This window comes from Malaclemys terrapin, chromosome 10, assembly GCF_027887155.1.
Source record: "Malaclemys terrapin pileata isolate rMalTer1 chromosome 10, rMalTer1.hap1, whole genome shotgun sequence".
NCBI classification, from domain to species: domain Eukaryota; kingdom Metazoa; phylum Chordata; order Testudines; family Emydidae; genus Malaclemys; species Malaclemys terrapin.
Window position 1 is genome coordinate 55,429,801 of NC_071514.1, and position 24,445 is coordinate 55,454,245.

General features: G+C 46.9%; 1 protein-coding gene across 3 annotated transcripts in view; it reads left to right on the forward strand.

The window, feature by feature from the left end:
* Positions 1–24,445, forward strand: part of LUC7L (LUC7 like) — a 39,742-nt gene that overhangs the window by 11,771 nt on the left and 3,526 nt on the right. For all 3 annotated transcript variants that reach the window (XM_054041445.1, XM_054041443.1, XM_054041444.1), the window contains 7 exons: positions 8,625–8,723; positions 10,440–10,550; positions 14,424–14,567; positions 15,089–15,265; positions 16,939–17,027; positions 21,900–21,929; positions 22,971–23,141. In XM_054041445.1, coding sequence (XP_053897420.1) covers positions 8,628–8,723; positions 10,440–10,550; positions 14,424–14,567; positions 15,089–15,265; positions 16,939–17,027; positions 21,900–21,929; positions 22,971–23,141 — 818 coding nt within the window. In that variant the 5' untranslated portion in view covers positions 8,625–8,627. The remainder of the gene's footprint in view (positions 1–8,624; positions 8,724–10,439; positions 10,551–14,423; positions 14,568–15,088; positions 15,266–16,938; positions 17,028–21,899; positions 21,930–22,970; positions 23,142–24,445) is intronic.

The window sequence follows — 24,445 nt, forward strand, 5'->3', positions numbered from 1 at the left end:
TAGCAAACCTCTTAAGCACCCTGTGTGCACATTCGTGTTGGTGGGACCCATGCACTACCTGGGGAGTTAAAAGTCTAGCTAATCAGACCATGTGACCACACTTGGAGACCTGGTTTGATCCCTAGATCTGCTCAAAGAAAGTTGGTAGAATCTGTCAACTTAAGAAAAGCTAGTGTTTCTTATTTCAGGAGGGATGATATACCTTGGGAACCCTTTGCCGAAAGAATCTAAATTTTGGATCATTAAACCCCCCTGGTAACCCTATGAGGCACACCAAATGTCAAGGCAAATCAAGTAACCATACAGATTTTAGAGCACTTAAAAGAGTTAATCTTTAAACAGAAAGGTGCTCTCACCTTAACTGTAGCAGAGCTGGCTCTCTGCTGTAACAACTGTGGTTTGCTCCTGTTTGATTTATCTGGCGACTATGGCTATTTCAAGCAAGCATGGAAAGTCATTATCCTGGGGACAGGGTGTCCATTCATCAGGCTTGCGAATGCCACTGCCAGGATGGAATTTCATACTTCCCATTGGACTGGTTTGTTAACAATCCACTGGCGGGAGAAACCAACTCTCAGCAATCTGATCAGACTTGTTGGTTCAGCTTCAGCTTCCATTCTCTTTTTTTTTTCCTATCTCATGACTGCTGAGCCTGGTTCCAAACCTGTGTGGTGTAGGGAGCCGACGCAGAGGTTCCCAGTGAAGAAAACATTGTTTAAGCTTTTGTGATCTGTTCCACCTCGTGGGTTGTGACAAGCTACAGTTGTTTTGTTGTCACCCTTCAGAATTTGCAACCAATCAGGCGGAGGAACATGGAGGAGGGAGATGGACTATTGCACTCCCGGAGGCTGATGCTTAGCTGGAATTTCTGAGGGACTACTTGTCCTGAAGTGAATGCAGATAGCTCTGGCCTGGTGGCTGTCTATATTGCTAGTGGATCGGCCAACAGATTGCCCTGGAACAAACAATGGCAGTATTTCTACCAGTGGAGGGACTGCAGCACTTCTGGAGGAAGTGTCAGCTGGTAATATTTCCTAAATTGGGTAGCTCTATGAACTGATCATATAGTTTTGAGAGTGACAGAGGTGGAGCATCATCCAGAGAATTGTATTGGCACAAATTACCATTGTGCCTGCTAGCAAGAGACAGTGGTGAGCTGATGAAACCTGTGGCATGGCAGAGATCTTATCCATGAGGACCTGAATTTTGTTGAAATTTTCCTTGGGCAAATCACAACATCCAAGTTAGTTCTGAAAGATGCTCTTAGGGGTTAAGAGTTCTTGTGATGGAGTTACTGAATCTGCAGAGGAGCTCCTTAGAAACATGTGATGCCCCAGGATCTGGATGGCTAGGCAAGTGTGGTGACTCTGCAACCAGTAGGTTGTTAAGATAGGGAGGGGATAAATCTCAGTGCCCTGTTATCCATTTTGGTAGCCATGCTGAGACATCAATTGCATAGTCCACCCGTGAAACAGATGATAGTCCAAAGGACATTGCCTGTCATTGATAGTGGTCATCTCTTATAGCATATAAATGTTTAATGGCGGTAATATTGGCACATGAAGATAAGCCTGCTTGAGGCCTGTGGAACATGAAAAGTTCTAGGGGATTGTTTCGTGATCAGAAAGGCCAGTGTTCTACCAGGAAATCAGCTTGGTGCGCTGAGGTAAAGGGCCCCGTGAAAACCTCCAGACATCTAGATTACCCCCCAAAAATGTGGAAGAGAAATCAAGGCTTTTCTGCTGATGGAAAGCAGGGTGATTGCCCCCAGGGAATAAAGTTCAGAGATGCGTTGTTTTTCACGAGATCTGGAGAGAGAAGGGAAGAGTGCAGAGTGAATTGGGGGACTTCTTGAAAGTGAGGTCTTGATCCTGAGAGCTTACCTCTCAAATCAGAGAAGTGTTATCTCTGCTTGCAAAAATTGTTGAACCTTGTTTTCAGGAGAAGATGGTTCTAGGTTGTGACTGGACCCCCTTGTCTTGTGAAAAATCCTTCTCTGGCTGGTGTTGGAAAGGAATTCTGATAGAATGGCCCCACAGAACAAATGGGGTGAAAGGACACTTGCTGGTCTGATATTGCTGAAAGCTGGAATTACCACAAACTGACTTGAAGCCACTCTAGATTCCCTTGGAGAAATTTGGGCTCGACACGATCGTAACATCTTACTAGTCCTTCAGAGCTTTTTTTTTAGAGATTTAATCCAAATGTTACTCTGTTAAAGGGATCTTGGAACAAAGCTGCTCCTGGAAGTGGTGGCTGTATTTAAAGGCCACAGCCATGTCTCCATTTGGCAGCTCAAGCGAAGAGTAAATGACTTGATAAGTCAATTAGAGCAGTTGTTTCATTGTTAATAACTACAATGATGTTGATGTCACAAGTAATCATTTTAAAACTGATATTTCATCTCTGTGTAGTCTGTTTTTTGTGTTAATGTGCTTGCTTCATTCTGAAATTTTCAGTCCTCCTCTGTACCTGTTCTGCTAGTGTGCGTGTGACTCGCACTGCTCTCTCTTGTTTGCAGAATAATAAAAATTGGAGCTGTCCTCCATCACCATGGGGTTGCTGCTGCAGGATTGTTCCCTATAGATCAGACATTTGTAGGCAGTTCTCTAGGTATTTTCCTCAGTTACTGGCTAGCTAATTTAGGCCTCGGCTACACTTGCAGATGTACAGCGCTGTGAGTTAAACCTGACTTCGTGCAGCTGAGTAGGGAAAGCGCTGCAGTCTGTCTACACTGACAGCTGCCCAGCGCACTGTCGTGGCCACATTTGCGGCAATTGCAGCGCTATTGGGAGCGGTGCATTATGGGCAGCTATCCCAAAGAGCATCTTTTCCCAGTCTGGTGCTGTGGGTTGTGGGAAGGGGGCGTAGGTGCGGGGGATTCTGGGTCCTGTCCCAATGTCCCGTGATGCATCGCTTCGCATCCCAGAAACCCCTTTGTTTCCATCCACCTTTGTCGCCATCTTTCAACGGTTTCTGTACAGCGCGATCTGTCTGCGGGAAATGGAGTCCGAACTGCTGAGGCGTACGCTGACGAGTCTCGCCAGCACGTCACGTTTGGCTGTCGAATTATTCCTTAAGATCCAAATTGACAGTGAGGGTGAGGAGTCCGAGGATGCTATCGAGCCGCGTAATGCGTACGACACGAAATTGCTTGTGGCATTCACGGACATGCTCAGCACCGTGGAACGCCGCTTTTGGGCTCGGGAAACAAGCACCGAGTGGTGGGATCACATCGTCATGGAAGTCTGGGATGACGAGCAGTGGCTGCAGAACTTTCGGATGAGAAAAGCCACTTTCATGGGACTGTGTGAGGAGCTCGCCCCCACCCTGCGGCGCAAGGGCATGAGATTGAGAGCTGCCTGCCAGTGGAGAAGCGGGTGGCTATTGCAATCTGGAAGCTGGCAACTCCAGTCAGTTACTGGTCGGTCGCAAACCAGTTTGGAGTGGGAAAGTCGACCGTTGGAATCGTGTTGATGCAAGTTTGCAAGGCCATTAATCGCATCCTACTCAGAAGAACCGTGACTCTGGGTAATGTGCAGGAAATAGTGGATGGCTTTGCACAAATGGGGTTCCCTAACTGTGGAGGGGCGATAGATGGGACGCACATTCCTATTCTGGCACCACCCCACCTAGGATCCGAGTACGTTAATTGGAAGGGGTATTTCTCTATGGTTCTCCAGGCGCTTGTGGATCACCGTGGGCGTTTCATTGACATTAACACAGGCTGGCCCGGAAAGGTGCATGAAGTACGCATCTTTCGGAACACTTGGCTGTTCAGGAAGATGCAGGCCGGGACTTTTTTCCCAGAGCGGAAGATCACAGTAGGGGAAGTTGAAATGCCCATTGTGATCCTTGGAGATCCTGCTTACCCGTTAATGCCGTGGCTCATGAAACCCTACACAAGGAGCCTTGACAGCAGCAAGGAACGGTTCAACTACAGGCTGAGCCGGTGCCGAATGACTGTGGAGTGTGCCTTTGGCTGTTTAAAGACCCGCTGGCGATCTCTGTATGGGAAGCTGGACTTGGCCGAAAACAGCCTCCCCGCGGTTATATCCGCGTGCTGTGCCCTCCATAATATTTGTGAAGGGAAGGGTGAAAGCTTCACTCAGGCATGGACCTCCGAGGTTCAACACCTGGAGGCTGAATTTGCACAGCCAGAGAGCAGGGCTATTATAGGGGCCCAGCGCGGGGCTGTAAGGATTAGGGATGCCTTGAGGGAGCAATTTGAGGCTGAAAACCAGCAGTGATATCTGGTGCCCTGCACGGTAGTGAAGTGCAGTAGTTCCAATCTTTAGGAATCCGTGTCTGCTTAGCAGACAAGCAGACTTGCAGTGCCTGTTTATTTCCTGGGCTAAGCAGTCTTTTACTTTATGCAATAATAAAGAATGTTTTCAAAGCCAAAGAATCCATTTATTGAAAAGAAACAAGGGGGTGGAGTGGGGAACAGTACAATCACAGATTTGCGTATGTCCTGTCTGGTGTGCTGTGCAGTGAGTGCTGCACTTCAGGACAGCTATGCTGCATGGTGATGGGGGTTGAGTGCAGAGGGTAAGGGTCGTGGTTTTCAGGGCTGGGTGATGAAGATACTGGTGTTGGAGGCAGCGGGTGGCGTGAAGAACACAGAAGTTGGGGAAAGTGGGTTGGAGGTGACAGTGAGGCACAACGGAAAGAGTTTTGGGACAAGGGCTGTGGGGGAGGGGGTGGCATTTGTGGTACTGCTCCTCTTTCTGCATGGCTACCAGCTCCTGGATAGCATCTGCTTGGCGCTCCAGGATGCTTATGAGCCTATCAGTACTTTGCTGCCGGTGCGCTGCGTTTTCTTGGCGGATCCTGCTTTCTCTCTCCCTCCAGTCCTGTGCTTTCTCATTCTCTTTAATAGATTGCCGCATCACTTCTTGCAGCATGTCGTCTTTGCTTTTTCGTGGTCTCTTCCTGAGTCTTTGCAATCTCTGAGCAGCCAATAAGAGGGACGGCTGAGGTCTGAAGGTTGATGCAGCTGTATAGGCAAAATGCAACATTTAACAGAGTCAGCATTCATTATACCAGACAGGGTAATGATTCCCCCCGCACTTAAGGAGTAGAAAACACACAGGGTCTACACAATAGAATAATTTTCCCGTCAGAAACAGAGCACACATATCCCACGGGAGGCTCAAAATGGTGAGTAAGGGGGACTGATTGTTTCAGGGCTGCACTGTCCTCTGGGTTTCTGTGCCTTGGGGAGAGCCAACAGCTTCAGGGGGCACCTACACTGAACACTGTCCCAACATTTTCCACAGGAGTTCGTCCTGGACGATATCTCGCTGCTGAGGGTGACCTGGGAAGCAAGGGAGGGTCTTCTACTGCAATGCGGCTTCCGCCCTAGCCCATATGCAGCTTGCCTGTGTGCAGCAATGGTCCCCCCACCCCTCGCGGCACAGTGGCGCGGACACGTTAGCCTGGCTGGGACAAGGACCACAGTGGCTCTCCCGATAAACCTGCGCAAGCGCATTGCATATGTTCTGGATGAGACATTCGAGGAGATTATCGAGGCCGATTACCGTGATGTGATAAACCACATCAATGCACTATTCCGCATCTAGGCATGCATGCCTAACCCTCCTCTCCCAAAGAGCCCGCACCGAAAAAATTCCTTCCCGAAAAAAAAACAAAAAACGCTTACCAGGAACCTGCTCTTCGGTTTGTCCTCCACCAAGTACCGGTCGCTGCGACTGGCTACCTTCCTCCTGGCTCGAGAAGAGCTCCTGGCTGCATGGCTCCAGGGATTCCAGGGTGTCTCCATCTGGCCCACCACTATCACTCCCGTTTTCCTCCTCCTCCCCCTCCCCCCTCCCACAGGCTCTGAAGTGTCCATGGTGGTGCTCGGAGTAGAGGTGGGGTTAACCCCAAGTATCGCATCCAGCTCTTTCTAGAATTGGCAGGTCGCAGGGGGAGCACCTGAGCGGCCGTTTGCGTCGTGGGCTTTGCGGTAGGCACTCCGCAGCTCCTTCACTTTAATCCTGCACTGCAGGGCGTCCCAGTCATGACCCCTTTCCATCATGTCCTTTGATACCTTCCCGAAGGTATCGTAATTCCTACGGCTGGAGCGCAGCTGGGACTGTACAGCTTCCTCCCCCCAAACACTGATGAGGTCCAGCAACTCGCCATTGCTTCATGCTGGGGCTCACTTGGCGCGTGGAGGCACAGTTACCTGGAAAGATTCACTGATAGCACTCCACACCATGCCGGGCTGAGCAAACAGGAAGGGGATTTTTAAAATTCCCGGGGAATGTAAGGGGTTGGTCACATGGTTGGTTACCTGAGGCCAGGCCAGTAGAGTTTGAACTGATGACCAGAGTGGCTAGAACAGGGATACTACCGAATAATTCTGGAGGCCATTCACAGCGCATTGGGCGGCCACACTGGAGCCGCCGCGCTGCAACGGCAGCGCAATACTCGCTGTTCCTCTCAAAGAGGTGGAGTACATGCAGCGCTGCAACCACGGAGATACAGCACTGCAAATGCCTTGCCAGTGTGGACGGGGAGTGAGTTACAGCGGTGGGAGAGCCTTTACAGCGCTGTAACTCACAAGTGTAGCCAAGGCCTTAGAGATATTTAGTTTTAATCTTAGCCCTGCTCAACCCCTGTAATCATCTGGGGGTACAGATACATACATATACATCTCTGCAGCATGACTCTGCAAGCTCTGATGGAATTTGTTCTCCACTCCTACATGGGCCTTTGGTTCTGGAGCTCTCCAGATGGTAAATATACTTTTTTCCATTTTAAAAAACCAAACCAAGCGCTTGGCAGTAGCTGCTGATAAAACACAGGGATGAAACTAGAGGGGTCAGTTGTAAATATTTTAATTAAAATCTTAAAGCCCCTTAATTTTTTGATTGATCACGGTGGAAGTAGATTTTAAAAATTGGGAGCAGATGGCAGAAGTGTTTGGCAAGGAGGCAGTCCTATTTAGTCTCTTCGTAGCAAGGCAGATTAGTTTTAAATCAAAGTGATTTTAAATCACGTATTTTAATTTTTGTGTTTCTACATTTTAGTTATCTTCCTAAAGAAAGGTTGATTCTCATTGGTTGGTAACCATTAACATATGTTGATTGCAACTAAATATAGCCTTTACACTAAATTTGGTGCCTTTTGGGGGGGGGGGGGGGGCGCTAACCAGGAAGGTACACTATATCTATACATCTTTGTTTAAGCAGTTGTATAACTCAGCTTACATTTATTCTTAGTCTTATTTTTGTACATTATTTGTTATGTTAGAAAATGGGGAACGATGCATTTCTTATTTACTAAACCAATTTTTAACTATTGATTTGTGTCAAACTCTATTTGGATTGAAATTCAAATGCAATTAAAAACACACACAAACAGCATTTCGGGTTTTTAATTGCATAAAACTTCCGTTAAATATGCTGGATACATAAGAAAAGAGTTTATCAAAATATGTTTGGCATTTAAAACTAAGGAAGTATTATCTGTAATTAGTTGAATTGACCTTATTGTTCCTGGTCACCATGTCCTTCAAGATTTTAGAACTAGTATATCTCACCCTCTCATACCTAGTTTTATTCATCAATTGGAAGAGTTTTCCTGCTTTTTCAACTCCTAGTTAATTTCTTAACTTTGAATAAACTAGTCATTGGCCTGAAGTAGTTGAATAAACTGAAGTGAAGAAAATATTCTCTCTCCAGTTGCAGAAAAGGGTACTGTTGTCAAACTGGTTTAGCATTTCAACAAACTCTGGTTCCCAGTGCTTAGCCAGTGATTTTCACCAGTTCAGTAGTTTGACTTTCTTCAAAGCTGGACAGCAAACACGCACTCCTTAATATTATTATTTTTGTTTAATTTACATGATTTTAATAATTATAATAAATTTAGGTCTTAACATAATTTATCCATTTCAAATTTAATTGTAAATAGGTTTATTTTTTTTAAAATAAACGTGTAATTTAAATTAAAACAAGGGGTTTTTTTTATTTAAGTAGTATTTTTTAATTATTTTTACCAATCCTGCTTGCTAGTCAGGCCATTCGTATGGGCTTGTGCAAAAGAGTCCACCGCGTTGGTCCAGTGGGACTTCAAATCCATAACTGCATTAGGCTGACCCTGTGCAAGGTAGCTGTCAATGGAACTCTTAATACTACTCCACAAGTTAGTTGCTAGCAGACATGTAGACATACTGGTCACTGGCCCCATCCTTTCACCTTCAGACTGAGTTACTCTTAACCAGGAAGCAGCACCTGAGTGCTGTGGGGTTATACTGGGTTTCCTTGGACACTTTCTCAGTTACCCCAATGTTAATGCATTTTTCCTGTTGCCCTTTAATATTAGGAGTCAGATAACTAGTTCATTCTACCTGCCTCTGACTGTTGAGTGATATGTTTTGCTTGCATATAGTCAAAATAGTGCTACTTCAGAAGCACCTGGAAGAATAATCCAACCAAACATGTCTCTTGTGGCCATTTCTCATTGGTAAATCAAGAAAGAAAATTGGTTTCTAAATTGCCTTTGCGGGTGTGATACATGAAATGAGCATTTACACAGCTGTCAGCAGTTAAATATCAGTGCTTGTTGCAGCAGTAGAAAGTTCTTACATTGACCTTCTCTTTACTTTCCCATAGCGCATGGACCTGGGAGAATGTACAAAGATCCATGACTTGGCGCTGAGAGCAGACTATGAGATTGCGAGTAAAGAGAGGGACCTATTTTTTGAGCTGGATGTAAGTATTGTGATTTTTAGTTATTTGTGTGTAAACAGATCAGTATAACTTCTGGTATCAGACTGAGCAACAGAATCCAGCTGACATTTCTGCTAATCTTTCTGTTTACTGTACTATTTGCTAATTTGTAGTCCCTTTCCCCATGTCTGCCTGATGCTGAATTGAAAAGTTAAAATTAATTATGGCATTTGCAAAACCTAAGAATAAAAACAGTCAGGCTGCATTCCTTTCCTGTTCAGAACTGCCACCGCTCTCAGCAAGGCTGGAAATATCATGCTCTGATGGGCTGCGAACAGGGGTGAATTCTAACATTAGAAACCTGCTCTGTGTAATTGTACCTTTGCCAGCCTGTGCTTCCGCATTGATTTTGTGCATTGGAACTGCTCATGGGTAAAAGCAATGCTAGCTCTCCCATCCTGGCTGCTCTGGCATATGTGTGCACCAGTTGTCCATGTAGTGGTGTTTCAGTGCACCACATCCGCCATCTAGGTGTGAATCCCCTGCTAGGTCTCAGAATGTAGAGACTTTGTCAAGTTACAGCCAGATCAGAAGCGCTTCAGAGCAGTCTTCATTCTCTTTGCTCACATCTATGTTCAAACTAAGGTGTAAATGACCCTGCTGTAGTTACTTACCTGGGAAAGGTGGGGAGGGGGACAGGGGTCAGTGAAATTCCCTTCCCTAAGCAGACAAGCAGCTGTTGTCTGAGTTTGCCTCATCTCGGTATCCAAGAGTCAGTCATTTGATTCTGTCGTTCCCTGCCCTAATTTCATTTCTATTGAAATAACAGAACCCAAAGCTCTTACTACTGACTGTTTTCTATCTCCTGCTCCTTTATTAGCTCAGTATTTTTCTAGCTAAACCTGTACATTTGTCTTCTCAACTGTCTCATGAATTACTGGCACCCTGCCATTCCCCTTCCCCCCTTTATGAGATCACTGATATCCTGGTCTCCTAGTTACCTTTGTTTTCGCATCCTACCTCTCTTCCCTCACACTAAGGCTATAGCTATACTACAGAGCTTACAGCAATGCAGCACTTCTAGTGCAGATGCTCTAAGCCGACAGGAGAGAGCTCTCCCGTGGTGGCTATGTCGGCAGAAGAAGCTGTCCCACCGTCATAGCACTGTCCACACTGACGCTTAGGCCGGCATAATTTACATCACTCAGGGGGTGGGGAGGTGGCGGCTTATTCACACCCTTGAGCGACGTATGTTATACCACAGGTAAGTGGCAGTGTGTACACAGCCTAAGGAAACACTGTATCCTGGCCCCTTAGAGGAGTAAACGACACTGAGTAAAAAAAATATATATATACACGGGGGGCAGGGAGGGTGTTAGGGCTGAGCACAGCCTCCTTTGTGGGGTAGGAGCTCAAATCCCAGCTGTATCACTGCTTCCAAAGACTAACAGATGAAGGGAAAAAGACAGGCTGATCTCCACCATCCATTTACAAGTGTGTGTTCCCAATAGTGGGTGCTGCTAGCATGAAGAATATAGGAATTGCTGTACTGGATCAGGTCAGTGGGCCTTCTGATCCCAGTTTGACAATGTTGCCCTACATCCACTGAGGTAAAAAGAGAAAGCTGTGTGGTGGGTTGTGATCTGTGAAGGAATCCTCCTGGTTGGCTCTCAGTAGCGAGAGAGCCAGAGCCCAGCAAATGCTGCTTGTATAGCAAAAAGCATCCATAGCTACAGTTCTTGGTTTGAACACACACAGGCTATGGATCACCTGGAGTCCTTTATCGCAGAGTGTGACCGGAGAACTGAGCTGGCTAAGAAACGCCTGGCTGAAACTCAGGAGGAGATCAGTGCTGAAGTATCTGCAAAGGTATCACTCTTCAGTTCAACACTTGTTCTGAGGGCCTGCGTGCACTGTTATGAGTAGGGCTATCTATGTTAAAATGTGATTTCTAAAACAGGAGACCTAAGTTACTTCTAAGCTGTGCAGCTGCACAGCAGGCTATTAAGGGGCATGCAGGCAGAGAGAGGTGCCTGTCCCTGGCCCCAGCCCTAGAGCTGCCCCAGGGCTGGAGGGAGTCCTCTCTCTCCATAGCCCGGGGCAGCCTGCACCCCAAACCCCTCATCCCCGGCCCCATGCCAGAGCCCTGAACCCCTTCCCGCACGCCTGACCCCCCCCAATCCCTGGCCTAACCCCAGAGCCTGCACCCCCAGCCAGAGCCCTCCCCCCGCAACCCTCTTCCCCAGCCCTGAGCGCCCTCCCACACTCTGAACCCCTCGGCCACACCTCCGCCACACATCACCTCCATACTGGTGCACATAACAAAATTCTTTCCATACATGGACATAAAAAATTAGAAGGAACATTGCAGGAGACTGCAAACTAGTAATATTACCAAAATGTGGCTTTGGCCCTTCTGCGGTCATGGGGTTTTTTCTTACCTGCATGGACAAGAAAACCATGTTGGGATCGAGATGAAGACAAAAACACGCTGCTTTAACCTGTTTCTAACCTTTTTCCCTTCCACTCACAGAAAACTGTTATGTTGTGTTTGGGCCACTGTCCTGTCTTGCAGCCATTTAAAGAGTTACTAGTGCTGAGTGGTTAGGGCTGCCTGCCTCTTGTCTGGGCTGACTGACCTGGCTTCTGGCCTTGGCAACTTCGTCCAACTTAGTTTTTCTGCTTGAAGCATTTTTCTCTTCTCTTGTGCTGTTCAATGGCGATCTCTTTAGTATTCCCAGTCCTCATATTTGGGGGTGCCCTTAGGTTCTGAAGCTCTGAGTTTGCTCATTGTGTCTCCTGCTCTTTGGGATGTTGCTGTGAAGTCTTGGCTGACTAAGGAGGTGTCTCCTGATTGAATGTTGCATTGCACAAAGAGTAAATATTCCTGTAGCCTGCACTAGTGGCAATTTAAACAGTGATTTCTTACCACCAAATCCCTGTTGGAAGATCCCTGTTTTCTCATTCATCATATGGTTCCTGGTGACACTTCCTGCGACCATTCGCTTCCCCGTGCCCCTCGTGAGACAGGAGACCCTTATGCACGTGCGCACACTCACATACCCAGCCCTCTCTCCCACCCCTCTGGCATGGAATTTGTATAGTGTGTGTTTTGCTGCTTGGTCTCTTTTGTAGCCCAGGTGGGTGTCTCCTCATCCTTTTTCCCTTCAAGGTGAGTGCAGGGGCTTTCTCCCCGCTTAAGGGTGTGTGCGTGCTGGAGAGGGGAAATGGTTCACTCCTTCCAAAATTGAAAATACCCACATTGCTAATGACTACAGGGCAAAGAAAGTTACCCAGGGATGCACAGGGATGCCCCAGAATGGAACAGGTCTCATTCAAAAGACTGAATTCAATAGGAGAAACTGTAATAAAGACACACAGCAAGGATAGATGAGGTTAAAAATAACAAGCTATGACCATGCTGTTGGCGGGGGCTTGTGGAGACAGTTTGCTGCAGTGGCTGTGAGCAGCTGTGTCCCTGTTGCCCTCCCTGTGGGGAGAAGAGCAAGAGTTTAAAGAAGAGAAGTGGGTGTGGGGGAGAACCCTTCAGACTTGCTTGTGCGGTTCCAAAAGAGGGGTAGCAAAACAGCCATATGTGTGGGGATCAGTTGTGGAACTGTGTGATGTCATACATTTAGCATACACTTCTGGCTGTCTTGCTGTCCATGTCTGCCAGGATTGCTTCCACCGTTCCACATCTCTGAGCAGCTTCCAAGAGCTACTATTGTTAAACCAGCCTGCCAGATAAATGTTACTAAATACCAAAATCCCCCTGAAATAGGCCCTGGCCTGAGGCCCCTGGTAAGGGAATGTTCAATCCTGCACCAGTGACAGGTTTATATCCTGTCTAGTGACCCTGCAGGGCTGGGAGAGGAAACTCTCGTCTGTCTCTTAAGAATGCTGTAGCTCAAGCTGAAGTTGTGGGTTTGATACAGGAATCACTGGGTGACGTTCTCTGGCTTGTGCTATGCAGAACGTCAGACTGTTTGATCAGAATGGTCCTTTCTATCCTTAGTCTATGAATGCAGAACAGGGATGTTCCTATCTTTCACTTGGGCTATACAACATCTGCTTCCAGCCCTGGAAAGTCATGAGATTCAGACCCTAAAATCTTCACATTTTAAAATCATTTTTGAGGTTTCTGTGGCTTCCTCTGAGCCCTGTCAGTTTGACTGAAGGTAACTGAAGCACTTGGCTTTATAAGTAGGGGATGCAAATATTAGTGTTTTAGTATGCTGGGAATATTTTATCTCCACCTTTTCCTGTAACCCCCAAGCAAATACAGAATGCCTGGGGGGTGGGATGGCTGAGAAGTGCTCTAAGTGACCTGCATAACTTGCTTGTGGCTTTGCTACTAGTGAGTAATGCATTAAAGTCATGCTGATCAACCCTATATACCAAACCATCATGCATCTAATATGCAATGTATAAATATTAATGCTGTATTTTAACAAAGCAGGAGACCATTATCCTGTCATCCGTCCCGTCCCCAAGCCTGAGGAATTCAGGCTGCAGATGCCCTGGAATCTTGGTCTGCCAGTGACTTCCCAAGTACCAGCAAAGGTCCGAAAGAACCATCCCCATTAACTAACCTGATTTTTTTATTATTCCTCCCCACACCCTTTGTGGTAGTAGGGAGGACATTTGCTGTGGTAGAAAAACTTGGAGGTCAGTAGCCCATATTCCTTGAGCTCTTCAGCTCAAATCCAGTGCTACTTAAAATTGTAACCAGCCAATTATTCTCCCTCTTGGAATTTTACAAGCAAATGTAGGACTTGATGGAAAATTTTCTGTAGTTCACTGTAGATATTGATAGATCATCTTTAGCTGGGGCAAAGATTAAAATAATAAGGATGCTGCCTGCAGCTACTGCTTTTGCCTAGTGAGTTCTCTAAAGCATTGTGTCTCTGAGGGTGTCCATCTTGAAACATTGTGGCTTTCCTAATAGATTGAAAATAGGTGTCAGCTCCAATGAAGCTAGAATACCATAGAGGCAAACCAGTGTTAATAGCGTTTGAATAGTTACAGTTTAATTTGAAATACAGGTGGTTCCTGTGGAAATGGTGAGCTCTCTCTCTCTCTCATATACACATCAGTAGTGAAAGGGTGATTAATCTGAATAGGTGGTGTGTATCGTACTGGAGCGTGACATGGGACTTCATTCTTAAAGTAAAGTTTCTGCCATCTGGTACTATCCTGTTAGCTGGCCTGCATGAATACCGAGGCAGAGGATAATGTAAGCCTGCCTGCTGCTAGAAGTATGAGGTGCATTTAAACCAGTTCCAGGTTAAGTTATAATTAATGCAAGGCTGGTTCAGGGACCTGGATGTTGGGCCCTTTCCTGTGTAATTATTTATTCCATCCCATTTGTTAAAACTTCAGGTGGGGGTGTTAGCAAATGCTAGGGAGGGACTCTCCCAAGGGAGCTGTCATCCATGCAGCGGGGGAGTGGGCCTGAAGGAAATTCCAGTCATCGTTAAACGATCCTGGTAATGGTGGGAGGCAGGCAGGAACAACAAGGGATAGAAATTGGGATCTGGAGGGAAAGGACAGTTTTCTCCCCTCTTTGTGGGGGCACTGCAGGCCACTGGAACCAGCCCTGGGGTCATGGTGGCAGTGGAATGGTTTATTGTAGGCCCCTGTGTATCTGTAGCTATAAATGCAAGTGAAGGATTCATTGTCTGCAAATCCCACAAGCTTTACAGGTTCTTTGTCTTATTAAAAGCAAACTCCTCTCTTTAGGCAGAAAAAGTTCATGAGCTGAATGAAGACATAGGAAAACTGCTTGCTAAAGCTGAGCAGCTGGGAGCTGAAGGAAATGTGGATGAATCCCAAAAGATCCTGATGGAAGTGGAGAAGGTCCGAGCAAAGAAGAAAGAAGCAGAGGTTTGCCAATATCAACACTTACTGTGTTCCCATGTTTTATGTAATGGTGAACTGAATTAGTAAACAGAGCACATAGCACCCAGCTGGGCAGCCTCCCCTCTCCATCTGCAAAGTGAGCTAGCAAGTGATTGGTCTCAAAGAATGAAAGAAGATGCAATGTTCTCTATAAGCTTTCATCCATCTAACAATGCCTGCTGCAGGGTTTCTTTCTTTGAAGCAGCTGGTACTAGACATGATCAGAGAGCAGATACTGGGCTAGATGGACCATTAGTCTGATCCAGTCTGGCAGTTCCTGGGTTCTTATTAGCAGGTGCTTTTTAGGTCTTTTTTTTAAAGCAGGAGGTTGCACAGTAATAGTAATTTCTTGCACAGATTTTACTGAAGTGTTAGAAGTGGTCCAAATGTTGAGAATGAGATTCCTGTTTAAATTTAAAACACTCCAAGCTCTCTGAGGGTTGCATGTGTCCTGTGTGTGTTATGGTGGTTTCCCCTGGTTTTGAGCTGTCTCTGCCTCTCCGCAGGAAGAATACCGCAATTCCATGCCCGCATCCAGTTTCCAGCAGCAGAAGCTGCGCGTCTGTGAGGTCTGCTCAGCGTACCTTGGTCTCCATGACAACGACCGGCGTCTGGCTGATCACTTTGGAGGCAAATTACACTTGGGCTTCATTCAGATCCGTGAAAAATTGGACCAGTTGAGGGTAATCAGTTATATTTTAAACCCCATTCCTCCACCTTGGCCAGCAGTGGCCCGACAGCTCTCCAGTGAATACTTAGTTATTTAATTTGTTTTGTAACCTGCTGTCCTTGGCTTGTATGGAAACTCTACACAGTCTTTGTTCTGAAACACTCTGAATTCAAGATCGATGAAACTCCAAGTGGAGGTTTGCCTAACCTCACGTCTGCTTCAGCCCTGTAATGTCTACGTAACTGAAATTGTACCTATAGAGGAACAGGGCAAAGAATTACACTAGAGGGGCTTCCTCCTTACATAAATGGGGCTCTTGGTATAGTCTGAATTGGAGTCCATAGGACTGGGCCACAATTTGCAGTGGGAAGTCTGTCATCTGTTTTAAAAATTATACATATATTTTTTGGGTTTTAGCATTTTATAAAACACTCAGACCTACTGGTGAGATGCTGTAGCAATGCAAAGTGTGTTTACAGAGTGCAGACAATGAAGGTCTAAGTGAAGCAGAAGCTGAAGTATTGATAATGGAAGGATTTTAAAAACATGAGCTTTAAGTGAAGTTGGATGCACAGACAGAAGCTTGGCTCATGTGAATGGTAGAACTGACACTTAGCCAAGTCAGTCACTTCACAAACCTTACAAGTGAACTGGGGCTTTCTGCTTGTTCAGATCAGGGTTCTCCATTCTGTGATGTGATTGAGTTATTTGTATTACAATGAGGCTTAGAGGCGCTAACCAAAATCAGGATCCCCTTGTGCTCGGTGCTTTACATACAAACAGTGAGAGACAATCCCTGCCCCAAAGGGCCTACAGCCTAAACAGCTAATGCTAAAGCTAACAGCCACAGGCACCCAGAGCTGTGTTCCTTGCACTGGTATATGTTTGTGATGCTTTCAACGGATTTAGGGGAAACACAGGACTTTGAATAGGGGTGTTGGCAGGCAAGTAAGCAACTGCTTTTCAGGTGTTAAATAATCTGTAACAAAGTCTGTACCATCCATGTTCTGTTCCCCAGCCTTCTGTCTCGTCTCATAAGCAGTTCTTTATAGCCTCACATCCAGCATAAACAGGATGACATGGGTAATTATAGGCCTGTTAGTCGGATATCGATCCTGGGCAAGGTAATAGATACTGGACTCGATTAATAAAGAATTAGAGGACGGAAATATAATTAATGCCAATCAGCATGGGTTTATGGAAATTAGATCCTGTCTGACTAACTTGATGTCTTTTTATGAGATTTACAGGTTTGTTTGATAAAGGTACTAGTGTTGCTGTAATAATATACTGCGACTTCTGTACGTTATTTGACATGATGCTACACAACACTTTGATTAAAAAGCTCAAGTGATAAAAAATTAACATGGCGCACATCAAATTGATTAAAAGCTGGCTAGCTGATAGGTTTCAAAGTGAAATTGTAAATGAGGACTCTATGGGGATGTTCTATGGCCTGTGTTACTCAGGAGGTCAGACAAGGTGATCGCAATGGTCCCTTCTGGCCTTGGAATCTGAATCCCTTTCAAGCCAATAAAGAGATGACAGGACATGTTGGAAAAGGCAAATGTTGCACAAATTTATTGAATTACTGCATTTTGCCTCCAACTGCAAGGTCTTCCCGCTGTCTTAGTTTACTCCCTTGTTGTGTGTCTAACGCAGCATGTGAATTCTTTCTCAACTTAGAAAATGGTGGCAGAAAAACAGGAGAAAAGAAACCAAGATCGTCTGAGGCGGAGAGAAGAGAGAGAAAGAGAAGAGAGAATGGGCAGACGGTGAGTGAAAGCAAGTGAGCCCCTCTTCAGGGATGGGCTGTAAAAGAGTGCAGCTCTCATATTTGTGGCTGTTACAAGAACCCTGAAAATGACAGATGGATCCTTTCCAAAATAATGCTGTCATTAAGGGCTAAGAGAGATCTGCTGTGGCATAGGCAATGGGAGCTAACCATGACGAAGCAGGTGAGTCTTGTGTCAGGTTCATTCCTGGCACTGTTGTTGTCCCTGTGTAAGCTCCTAGGAGTGCACTTGATTAAGAAAAAAAAGCACCTGTAAGAGGTTCGTACCGGGGCTTGACCCTCCTGGGCAGGAGGGGAGCCACACGGACTCACCACTGGTGGATCAACAGCCAGTTAGTTCAGGGGCTCAGGCCCTTGGGTCCAGGGGCTGAGCAACAATGCAACAAGTAGTTTGGAGGCCCAGGCCCTGGATCAGGGCGGGGCACAAACAGTCACAGCTCAGGAACTTTGGGGCAGGGGCTGAGCAAGCAAACAGTTAGGGGGTTCAGGCCCTTGGGTGCAGGGGCTGAGCAAACAACAGTTAGGGGGCTCAGGCCCTCTGGTGCAGGGGCTGTGCAACACTCAGGGAGCTCAGGCCCTCGGGTACAGGGACTGAGCAACACTCAGTTAGGGAGCTCAGGCCCTCTGGTGCAGGGGCTGAGCAAACAGTTAGGTAGGCCCAGGTTCCTACACCTGAGCGTTGGGTGAGGGGGAAACCTGCCACCCAAGAGTGGGATGGCAGGGGGGGATGCAGGCCCACCCACTCCATTGCTGCCCAGCCCGGGGCCCTAGCAGCGGATCATGTTGCTGCTGGTCAGTGGGGTGTCCTGACCGAAACACACTGACATCGGCTCACATGCGTCTGCAGCCTGACCGGGGTCGGCTACCCCCGGGCTACTTCCTGGTTCCCCCTCAGGGCCTACCTCGTTGGTGCCGCCGGGTCCGGGCCAGTCCACCAGCATTGGTTCCTCCCGCCCAGGGCTTGGGGGCAGGTCCGGCAGCTCCTCGGGGAAATCCGGCCACTGGGGCTCCGCCGGCTCCTCCGGGTAACAACAGGGGCGAAGGAGCTCTGGAGGCTCCTCGCCTTCGTAGTTAGCGCAGGGCAGGTCCGACGGCTCCTCCCAATACCGGGTGCGGGGCGGGGCTCCGGCGGCTCCTCCTCGTAGTGGGCTCGGGGGAGCTCCGGCCAGTTAGGGCAACGGTCTCGGGTCTCAGCGGTCTCCTGGCGGCATGTCCGCTCCGTGCAGCGGCTGGGCCCTGACTGAGCTCCGGCGGCCAGCCTTTATGCTTCCTGTCCCGCCCCTTGACTTCCGGGGGGTGGGAACAGGTGGCAGTGGCTCCGCCCACTCGGGTACCTGCAAGGGTGCTCCCTCTGCTGGGCAAGAGGGGAGCCACACCGACTCACCACAGCACCATATAGATTTTTTTTTTTTTTTTTTATCTTCAGCTGCATTGCTGAAAGCTAGAGGCTCCTAGGAACTTTCAGGCATGTGCTGGCTTATCCCCTGCTTAAGAAACCAACTCTGAACACACGGCTTGAACTATGGCCCAGTCTCTATCCTTCTGAAATTACTAAGAAGGTGCTGCTGGGTCTGCTCAAATAGCTCCTGCCATGCACTAATTCCATGAATAGACTTCAGGTTAGGACATTGTACTGAAACAGCACCAATCTGTGAGTGAAGATGTCGAGGCAAGGAACAGATGGCAGGCATCTTCACTAATTAAGAACATAACGGCCATACTGGGTCAGACCAAAGGTCCATCTAGCCCAGTATCCTGTCTTCCAACACTGGCCAATGCCAGATGCCCCAGAGGAAATGAATAGAACAGGTCATCATCAAGTGATCCATCCCCTGTCGCCTATTCCCAGCTTCTGGCAAACAGAGGCTAGGGACACCATCCCTGCCCATCCTGGCTAATAGCCATTGATGGAGCTATCCTCCATGAACTTATCTAGTTCTTTTTTGAACCCTGTTACAGTCTTGGCCTTCACAACATCCTCTGGCAAAGAGTTCCACAGGTTGACTGTGCGCTGTGTGAAAAAATACTTCCTTTTGCTTAAACCTGCTGCCTACTAATTTCATTTGGTGACCCCTAGTTCTTGTGTTATGAGGAGTAAATAACACTTCCTTATTTACTTTCTCCACACCAGTCATGATTTTATAGACTTCTATCGTACCCCACTTAGTCGTCTCTTTTCCAAGCTGAAAAATCCCAGTCTTATTAATCTCTCCTTATATGGCAGCCGTTCCATACCCCTAATCATTTTTGTTGCCCTTTTCTGAACCTTTTCCAATATATCTTTTTTTGAAATGGGGTGACCACATCTGTATGCAGTATTCAAGATGTAGGCATACCATGGATTTATATAGAGGCAATATTATATTTTGTCGTCTTATCTATCCCTTTCTTCAGCAGCCTTTCATACCTTACCAGTGAGGTGCTTTTGACTTACCTTTGGGACACAGCAGGAGTGCCAGGAATCTTCCTGCTATGGTTCTGCTCATTCCTGTTTGAGAAATCCCAGAGGGTGTTTGCTCTTCTTGGTGGCTTTCAGCTGTGGGTGGTTCTTGTTGCCTCTTGTTCAGTGTGGATGTAAATACCCTAGGGGGAGCGAGACAACTTGAGCTATTATGTTTGTATGCTGGTGACCCAGAAAGAACTCTCTTCCTGCTTCCTCCAATATGACTGACAGACAAGGATATTGCATGGAAACCAGCTGGCTTAAGCTCAGACTGGACATGATCGTGCCTATTCGCAGGGGGCAGCCTCTGGGGGAACTGGCAGCATCTGAGTGCCCCATCATTTGGCAGTGTCTCCCCATTCATTGTGAAAATGATCCATAGTCTCAGGGCATTACTGTATACATCTCTGCAACGAGACCCCCAACATGGTGTCCAGAAAATCCTTTTGTTGCCTTTGGATGGCCAAAAACTCAGCTCTCCGCTCTCATCAAAGACCTTGCTTCTATCGTCCTGCTTTGGTGGCATCTAGGAAATGCTGCTGTAATGTGCTTTACCTTGGACCAATCAGAGGGGTTGCTCCGCAGGCACTGATGTGGCTGGCGGATGAGGTCACTGTGCTGGCTGCCAGGAATACACCCACAAAAATGCAAGGTGCTGGTTCCTAAAAATGAAGCCCTAAATGGCTTACGGTCCAGCTGCCTCCTGGTAGCCTCTCTCTCTCTGACCCACCTCAGGGCCATAGCTTGCCTGGATGCTGTCGTGTGTCTATCTTAAGAAGAGTCCTCTCCATGGTAGCCTCTCAAGTGTGGAGCTCGTTTCTGCCAGAAACTCACCAAACCTGACCTGGCTGCCTTGAGAAAATACTCAAGAGTTTCTTTGATCAGACTGTCCCACAATGCTGGCTCACTTCCCCCAGAGGCTGCCTCCTCTCAGCTCCTCCTTACTTCCTTCCTTCCAAAAGCCTGGTTCCTGAGGGTCAGGAGAGAGACACAGGTTAATGGCTCTTTAGGTGTGGGATTGGTGGTGTGCTAGCTATTAGTGTTGGATCCCATGCCAGACCTGGCTGAGCATGATGCTTCTGGACATACACAACACTATACATGCTAAGAGCTTAAAGTGTGGGCCTAGAACCTCACTTGGTACCTGCAGGCTTCCCATATGGCTTTGCCTGAGCAGATACCACAGCCCTTCTTCAGCCTTTGACCCATACAGAGCATACATTCCCACCCCTCTGAAAGTTCAGGCCTCTTCCGGAGAGTCAGATAGTGGTCATTGCTTTTGAAGGGAACATTATCTTCCTAAAGCTGTCAAATTCCATACCTGTTAGAGCGTGACATTTTTATTTGAAGATACAGTAGGGAACACCAAAAATGATCTTAAATGTCGCTTGTCTATAGGAAGGCTCTGCTGTTCTATTTGTCAAGTTGAGTTACATCACGGGAGTAAGACAACATTGATTTAACTTCTTTCTCGTGTATCAGCTGTACCTTAAGCCCAGCTTGTCAGCATGTGCTAAATCTGTCTAGCTCCAAGTTCAGTTCCAACCTTGTTACTGTTCTGTTAGCAGAATTCCCTTTTTATCTTCCAGTGCTATAATTAACTAATAACTTTCCTTGTGGCTAAGTCATGATACATACTGACTTCATTCAGTAAATGCACCCTCTCACTAAAGTCCCTTCCTTAGTATGGGGTTCTGGCCTCTTAGCCAGGTGTTGTTTGTTTAATAATGTCCATTTAAAACAAGACTTCACCCTTCACTCAACATTTTTCATGTAATTTTCTGTTAATGGATGTGTGCAAGGTTAAACTGCCAGAAGGGAGTTATTGCAAAATTAAAGGTTGAACATGCAACCTTAAGTCTGAGCTATTGCACAATTCCTTATGATAACTTTAAAATTCATGGCCTCAAGAAATCTCAGCTACATGTGTCTAAGGCAGTGGCTTTCAGTCTGCGGACCCCAGGTTCAATACCACTGTTCTATAGTAATGACAAGCTTATAGACATAGTCTGCAGACTCTCAGGTCCACGGACCACAGGTTGAAAACCACTGGTCAAAGGTGGTAGACAAATGATGAGATGTTAATACTGTACATAACAGAGGGCAGTGTGCATACTTAACACTATAGCGAATGGGTGGGTATTGGTTTTGCATTTAATTATTGTTACATGGAGCACCCGAAACCAAGTTGGACCAATGCAGTTTTTTGGAGTTGAATAAGCGATTGATGTACATCTGATTTCCACTATGCTGTTGGCCCCAGTTGAGGGGCCAAGTTACTCAGTGTGCTGCAGTGTCCTGGAGAACAGCGATGTTATAGAATGGGAGATCTTATGAAAACCCATAGTGATGTCATGAATTTTCTCTTTGTTGTTCACTCTCTGAAATAAACTTTGCTCTTCTTTCTAGGTCTGGCTCCAAAAATAGAGATCGCAGAAGGTGAGTATGTAAATCTTACGAAGGCTTATTCAAATACAGCATGTGCATGTGCTTGTTCCTGCCTAGTTTAATTGTGTTTGGTTCCTGGGTATGGTAATCAGAAGCCTAGTAATACTTTCAATAGCTGCTGTGATTTCCCAGACCCACCTGTTGCCCTTGTTGAATGAAAATGGAACTGCCACAAGTGCACTTTCAGGACCCTACACTTCCCTAGTCTCTAAAAGTGATCTGTGCGGACAGAGGAATGCAGTAACTTGAGAGAGAAGTGCCGACTACTCCAGACATCCAGGCACTGGGCACATTAACTCCAGCATTTAAACAAGTGAATATGCTGGATGCCTGTTTGCAGTAGAATGTCTGTATCGTTTGTGAGCACAGAGCTTTGGAGTCCCTGAATGGAATGTGATTTGTAAGTACAAAGTTGTTGGGATTCCGGCAACTGTAGATGGATGCCAGATGTCACTGGCACATCAGTACAATGGCATTCTGTGCCAGGAACAACTTCGTGATTGTTTAACTTTTCTCCCCACTTCCTTACAAATATATTGTCACCCTTTGCTGCTTGTTTTAGGACAGATTGAAATGAGTTTCCTTTTTAAAGTGCAGCATTTTCATAGGAGAGAGTTCATTTGCAGTCCTTCTAAAGATCTTGCATGGCACTTCCCATAGCCATTTATTCCTCAGCTTCTCTTCCTTTAATGTGTGGTCCCATTTCTGACTGCTGCACTGTAGCTGTGCGCTATATCAGCATGTGTTTGAATGGACGTTGAGGTTAGGAGCTTGTCAGCTGGTTTTCAGTTTGGAATTTACCAGCTTTGGGTTCTTGTTGATTGCCCTCCGTCCCAGGATGGTGTGTGCTCCCTGGGCTGGGTTGCCTTCTACGTTAGGACGGATGTATAGTGAAGCACAACTGAAGTTGGTTGCTGCTGTCTCTTGAGATGCAGTGTTACTCTGGAATGCCCCTGTCTTGACTGTGTTGGCAGGGAGGTGTCTCACGTGTACAGAACCTTGGGGTTTGAAACCGCTTGTGTGTTCTCTCAGATCACGATCTCGGGACAGGAGACGAAGACGCTCACGATCCGCTTCCCGCGAGAAACGGAAGTCCCGCTCCAGGTCCCGAGAGCGAGACAGACACAGACGCCATCGGAGCCGCTCACGCAGCCACAGCAGAGGTCACCGCCGGGGTTCCAGAGACAGGAGTTCAAAACACAAGTATGTACTCCCCTTCACACAGCACCACCAGCTGGGGGAGCCCTTCTGTGGGAGTCCTTGATGTTGTGAATGGCCTTCCACCCAGGGGGAGTGGGGCTAACCTTAAAGTTAGGAACTAAAGCATGTAGGACAGTGGTTTTCAACCCTTTTTTCATTTGCAGACCCCTAAAAAATTTCAAATGGAGGTGTGGACCCCCTTGGAAATCTTAGACATAGTCTGTGGACCCTCAGTTTGAAAACCACTGTTCTATAAGAACTGTGACTAACCCCCAAGCCTGTGACGTTCTTCCCCATGGTCATCTGCAGATGATGGTGCCAGGGAGCAAGTTGAGGCATGACTGGTGTAATAGAGATGTGTGTCTAGAGGAGAACCTTTGCTTTTCTTTTTGAATCACAACATGAGGGCCCGCTGTTAGGGAAACCTTTCCCTCACTCACGCCTCTATAGAAAAAGGCCAAAGAGCCTGTTGGGGCAAATCTGGAACTTCCCTCTTAGCCTGCTAAAAGCAAAGTACAAAAGAGATGTTGGGCATCAGCATGGCATGGGCTGTCTACTGTTTGCACAGCTGCCTCTTGGTATGGTTCTGTATCATCTCAGCATTTAAGGGGGTCTCAGACACATGTTCTTTTCTGGTGGGTTGTCATTGGGAAAGGGGTATATTGTTTGCTGGAGCCTAGACTACATCTTGATCGGTCTCTGGCATGTTCTGGCAGGAGGGATGGATGGTTCTCTAGGAATTCCCATGTTTTGGGAGGGCAAGGGGACTGCAGGAGTTATGGCATTTCCCCTTTACTCCTCTCTTCCCTCAAGGTCCCATATTACAGAAGAGCTTGATGTGTCTCTTCGGGAGCTGGCCCCTAAAATAGTCTCTGGGTTAATGGAAGGGTGGGAGCAGGCATCTAAGAGTAATATTAAATACTCTGCACCTCAAGGGACGAGCATGCTCCCTTGCAGTACTTGTAAGTCCAAAAGCCAAGGGCCTAAATGCTGATCCTGTGTGTGCATGCATGTCAGCAGGCTTTTTGCTGAAGTCAGCCATAGCATGCTCTAACAGTGCTCTGGACAGCTTTGAGGAAGCTGTGTTTAGTACTGCATCCCCCTTCTTGAACCCACCTGAGTACAATGCAAATGATATACAACACATTATGCACACACGGTGCTTGTGCGACTGCTAGCTCAGGAGCTATGGGGAATAAGAAGGGTTTTTACAGATATGCGAAGGGGGAGGGAAAGAAGCATCAGAGAGAAAGTAGGCCTGTTAATAAATAAGGGGGGGGTGAAAATAATGTTGACTCACAAATGGC